This window comes from Mercenaria mercenaria, unplaced genomic scaffold, assembly GCF_021730395.1.
Source record: "Mercenaria mercenaria strain notata unplaced genomic scaffold, MADL_Memer_1 contig_2284, whole genome shotgun sequence".
Classification (NCBI taxonomy): Eukaryota; Metazoa; Mollusca; class Bivalvia; order Venerida; family Veneridae; genus Mercenaria; species Mercenaria mercenaria.
Window position 1 is genome coordinate 5,692 of NW_026460334.1, and position 5,292 is coordinate 10,983.

General features: G+C 35.4%; 1 protein-coding gene across 1 annotated transcript; it reads right to left on the minus strand.

Annotated features, from left to right (window-relative positions):
* Window positions 1-207: 207 nt before the first annotated feature.
* LOC128552316 (uncharacterized) lies at window positions 208-2,452 on the minus strand. The gene has a single exon (XM_053533350.1). It carries the CDS (start codon window positions 2,412-2,414, stop codon window positions 663-665), a length of 1,752 nt encoding a protein of 583 aa, XP_053389325.1. The 5' UTR covers window positions 2,415-2,452; the 3' UTR covers window positions 208-662.
* Window positions 2,453-5,292: the final 2,840 nt, after the last annotated feature.

Consider the following 5,292-nt stretch of genomic DNA (forward strand, 5'->3'; position numbering starts at 1 on the left):
ATAATATGGATTGTGGCACTCAACAGTTATCTTCTCGTCACCAAATGTGTCTGAATTGTGTTTAGTATAGTAGTATCTGTGACAGACGACATCTTCGACTCCTATATGCCAACCTGAGGGCATAACATTTTAAAACATTTAGAAATTACAACAAAATATTACAAACTCAGTAATTGATAACTACACTGCCACTTTATGAATATGTAGCAAAACATAACTAATGTCTTTTCTATATAGGCCTACATGTAATACGTTGGTTGTCTCCCGAGATTGTGTATGATAATAACTAAAACATGAATACCTTAAATCACATTATTATTCTTTTTGTTGAAATCTGAATTACTAACAAAGGGAAGTGTTTCGTGAATGTCAAATATGTATACATTTTCATCTAATCTCATTTATGTCGTTTATTTAATATCATGAAATTTTTATTTTCGCAATTGAATATTTGAAAAACAGTTTCTTTTTCACACAACTGAACAATGTGTCTTTAGTCCTTTACGTATGTCAAAATATATTTTGTAACTATTGCTGTACAAGGCGATTTTCCGACTCTGTAACTATATGTAAGTGTGGAAGTTTTTTCTCTCAATTTCTTTTTTCCTTATCCTTTCCAGCAAAATTGTATATTTCAGACAGAGTAAAGAATGTTATCGAATTTATAATGTAATTTTTAGCAACTGCAACTTTCTAACACCATCCACATTATTTGTGACAGATATGACTGATTTGTCCTTGGAAACACAGACTCTGTATGAACATTTCATATCTAACTTGTACGATGATAGGACACGGCCTGTTTGAGAGATCTGTACAATGGAATGTATTTTATTACTGCAAACTAGGATACAGTCTAATGGACCTACTGCTACACCCCATGGTTCCTTAATCCGGTCGTCCTTGACAACAACCCTGGTGTTGCTCTTGATGTCATATATATAGACAGTATGCTCGTCCCTATCGGTGAGAACCACTTTATCACTGTTTCTAATATATGTACAAGCACTTGTGCCTATAGGATATTTCTTGTTCCGTAAGTTGATATTGAAATCTTTCTCTTCTCCTGACAGAGATACAATACGAACATGTCTTGTATCGTCATTAGTTCCAACAACAAGGTGTCTCTCATCTTTCGAACATATAGACTCGTATTTTGTATTAACTTTACATGTCCTGATCAAAGTTATTTCGTTAGATTTACTTACACGGAGAAAGTCTAACTTGTATTGATTGGCACTTGTTATCGCCACTTCCTCCTCAGATACAGCAACTACACTCTGTGGCTTATACGATAACTGAAATGATCCTACTCTCTCAAGCTTCTCATTGTAAATCAAACATTTCTTGTTTTTATTATCCACGGTAATCAGTCTGCCATCCGGCAGAAAATCCAGTCCTGTGTAAAACGGTTCCATGACATCATCTCCAGTCTGCTTCAAATCAATGCAAGTAATCTTTGTTAACTTTACAATCGGATCTACAGGTGCGATGGGTTTAACATCTTCCGATATTGAGAATCTTAATGTCAGTTGTCCCGGAACGTAATCAGAAATCGGAAGTGGGGGCAGTTTCAGTGTTTTATCAAAATCAAATGAAACTGTCACAGTCTCTAACCTTTGGCATTCCTTGTCAACGTTGCTGCTAAGTTCATCGACTTGATTTTTCATTCTCTGTTCCAGTATAAACTGTTGTGATGGTGTCCCTTTCTGATGAACGTTATCAATTGTTTCAAAAGATTTTGTTGCATCAGCAATATGTTTCTCACTGTCTGATTGCTTCTTTGTCAGCTTATCGAATGTTTCTGTCTTAAATGATTCAGCGTCCTTAGCAACGGAAACTTCCAAATCGTCAAACATTTTCATTACATTATCCCGCATTCGTCTAATTTTTACAGTCACTTCTTTAACATCTTTATTCAGTCGTTCCTTTGATGACTTAGTATATTTAACGACAGTTTCAGCTTTGTTTCTTATTTCCTGCAACTTGGCCTTTAATTGGGAACGCGTTGATTCAGGCCTTCCGGCGATCATCCTTATTTCTACGACACTGTGACATTTACGGTGATTAACAATAGCACAAGTACTGCAGCATAGCTGATTCTCATCTTCACAGAAGAACTCTAAATCTTTATGATGCTGGTCACATTGGTCTAATCCCTTCATATCAAACGAGACTGGTTTCTCTTTAATATCTTTTGCGTTCACTAATTTGTGATTTTTCATAAAAGCATACGTTTTGTGTATGTTTGAACAATCCATGCACTGAAATTCATCACAAATAGAGCAAAACACATCAGCTATTGTTTGTTTACCCTTACTGGAACACGGTTGACATAATACTTGCTCTACTCGTCCAGGAACGGCATCATCGGCGCTGTTATTTTCCATATTCTCACTCCCCTTTTCCGCCATTTTGAACCGTATGATAATAATCTGTTTACACAAACTTCAGTTACGCTGTACAATACAAATATGTTTAAACTTGTCTTGTAAGATAAACCCATTTAGATCACAAGTAGGGTCTAGAATGCGGAAGTAAATTATGTTTTGTAAGTGTATACATTTTATAGTACATTACATTTCATATTTTTTTTTTATTTATTGAAAAAGAACATTGCTTAATATCATAATTTATTATACTCCATAAACTCCATAAAACATAACACATGAAAATAACAAGAGACCCAGTTTCGTCTATATAGAATATAAATGTTATAAAATTTTAATGAAGTATTTTGCTAGTTAAAATCAGATACAAATTAACGTTAAGCCTGCTACCTTTGCGACCATCCGTGCAGTCTGATCATGGTCTGAACCATTCGCTATTTTCAGTGAACATCCCTTCAAATAATAAATGGTATTGCCTAAACGGAATGATGGACAAGTCCATTTTAGAAATTTAGCGGGCTAAAGTTTCATTTTTAAACACTTGTTGATTATGACTCACCAGACAACTCGTATTTCTACACCAATTTTTAGGTGATTTACTTTAACACTCTAATGGGATACAGTTGAACCTGTCTTAACGGTCACCTGTATTAAGCAGACACTTGTCTTAAGCGGCAAATTAGTAGTCGACACTTTGTACTTATTACAATCTGTCTTAAGCGGCTAGAATTTGTGTCTCAGTTTTATACAGTTTGACTGTAGGTGCAATTACATGCATTCTAGTGTTGAGAATCAGTCACAATTTCTATGTGAATTAATCAGTGTAACACTATGGCATCGTTGAACATGATGAAAGGCAGATATTTTTTTTTCAAACTTTAATAAAAAAGCTCATCGTTTTTATTTTAATTCAAGTATTTCACTTATTTTGAAGATAATGCAACGACAGTCCGGTAGTAACTTTCACACTTTACAATTCTTACTTCACTTTTAATACTTCCTATTTCACAGTTCCTACCTTTAAGTTCATTATTCACAATTCAAAGTTCACAATTCAAAGTTCATAATTCACTCTTCACAGTTCACGCGTCACATTTCTCTGTTCACACTGCACATAACAGAACAGAACATACGTTCCATTCATTCTTCATACCTCAGTCTTCATAATTATCGCTTTATACAATATATCCTTTCCGCAGCCTTAACGTACTAAAACGTATAAGCGTCTGATGGCCCTTTCACGCTTCCGTAGAAACAACATTTATTACACGAAACTTATTTTGAAAATATTTCTGAAATGTCTAGGTCTGCAGCTCTCAAATACGGTTATATCTTACATCTGAGGCATATACTGACACTCTCAGACAACATCAGAAATGACATTTTGAGCGATTTGATGAAGTTCCAAAATTATCAATGTACCCTTGGTCCGTTACGGACCCCTGTGGGATTTGTGTTTATCCAGAGCTCAAATATTTGTTTCATAGATTAAAAGCTGGCATGCTGTACTAAAGCCCAGGTAATTTCAATTCGTAATAAAGTGCTGAAAATTGGCTCCCCAATAGCAAAAAGAAAAAAAAAAAGAAGTCCACGCGCATACATTTAGACGGGATGACCCCTGCGCGTGACCCCTGACTATCTACGAATCAAAATGCGGCTTTCGTTTTCAAGTTTAGCATTTCTACTTTCATTTTATTTACTTCCGGAAATAGCTGAAGGTCGAGTGACGTCATTTTCTGTGTTGTCAAAAACATACATATGCCTGGCGAGATTGCATAAATATGTGCCGGCCGTCCTAAGGATATAAGATTTGTGTGGCCCGTTTAAAGCTGTATGATAAGAACGTACTGATTTTCAATGTTTGGTCCAGCAATGATTAGTGAAAAATTTCCTTGTCTATTTCTATAGTACTGTAGGGATAACGCATGTTTTTTTCGTGTTATAACGTCTACAGAATCCATATCCCGACGGATTCTGAAGATATTATAACACGTTTGAACATGCGCTAATGCATAAATGTAAGCGCAAAAAACCCCCTAAGAAATGAATACATTCTCCCTCAACATCATTCAATTTCTATGAAATGTGCGTATATATCTGAGTTGTTTTTTTTTTCACGTTGATGTCATTTTTATTTGAATTATCCGTTTTGGGACAGTAATACGTTTAATCCGTGCCGCGAGCAGAGACGCACTATGATAGGGCTTGTTGCGGACAGGCTACATGTACTGGCTGGGCAGAGACTTACACAAACTGCTCTCACCTACAGGAAACCTACATGCCAGCAGCGAGAGCTGAAAGCGAGAAGTGACAAGCATAACTAACCCCACTGACAGACTAGTTGCATCACACAACCATTTGACGCAGGTCCGGAAAAATATATATATAACATGGCTTGTATGCTTTAATAAGTCTCAGTAGTGAATCTATAAATAGATTCTTAGTGCTTGCCGTCTTGGAATATAATGCCCATAGTGGTTTTGTCTCAATATTATTGTCTTAATTATACAATATGTCGTGGCCAAATTGATTTATCAATATAAATCGCAAATTTATTCGAAGAGTAATATATATTCCACTATTGTTCCAAAGTATAGTATACACACACTGCTTTTGCAATTTTCTCAGTAAACTGAATTATGACGGTCATCTTAGATTTTGGCGGCAATCTTGGATTTCCAAAAACCGTTTCCCAGTCTTAAATGAAGAGTATAATATTTATGTATTTATGTAGTACCATGCTAAGTTTCATGCTTTTCACAGAAGGTGCACAATTCGCCCCTTTTTTATGCACGGATTACTTGCACTATATCTGACGGGAGTGTGTCACAGATTTTTGAAATAAAAAACACTCGTTTCAATTTTATGACCTTTTTTATATTAAGTTAAGGAAAATAACCCC

Excerpts from the sequence above, each read along its gene's own strand:
- LOC128552316 (XM_053533350.1), bottom strand. The coding sequence starts at position 2,414 with ATGGCGGAAAAGGGGAGTGAGAATATGGAAAATAACAGCGCCGATGAT.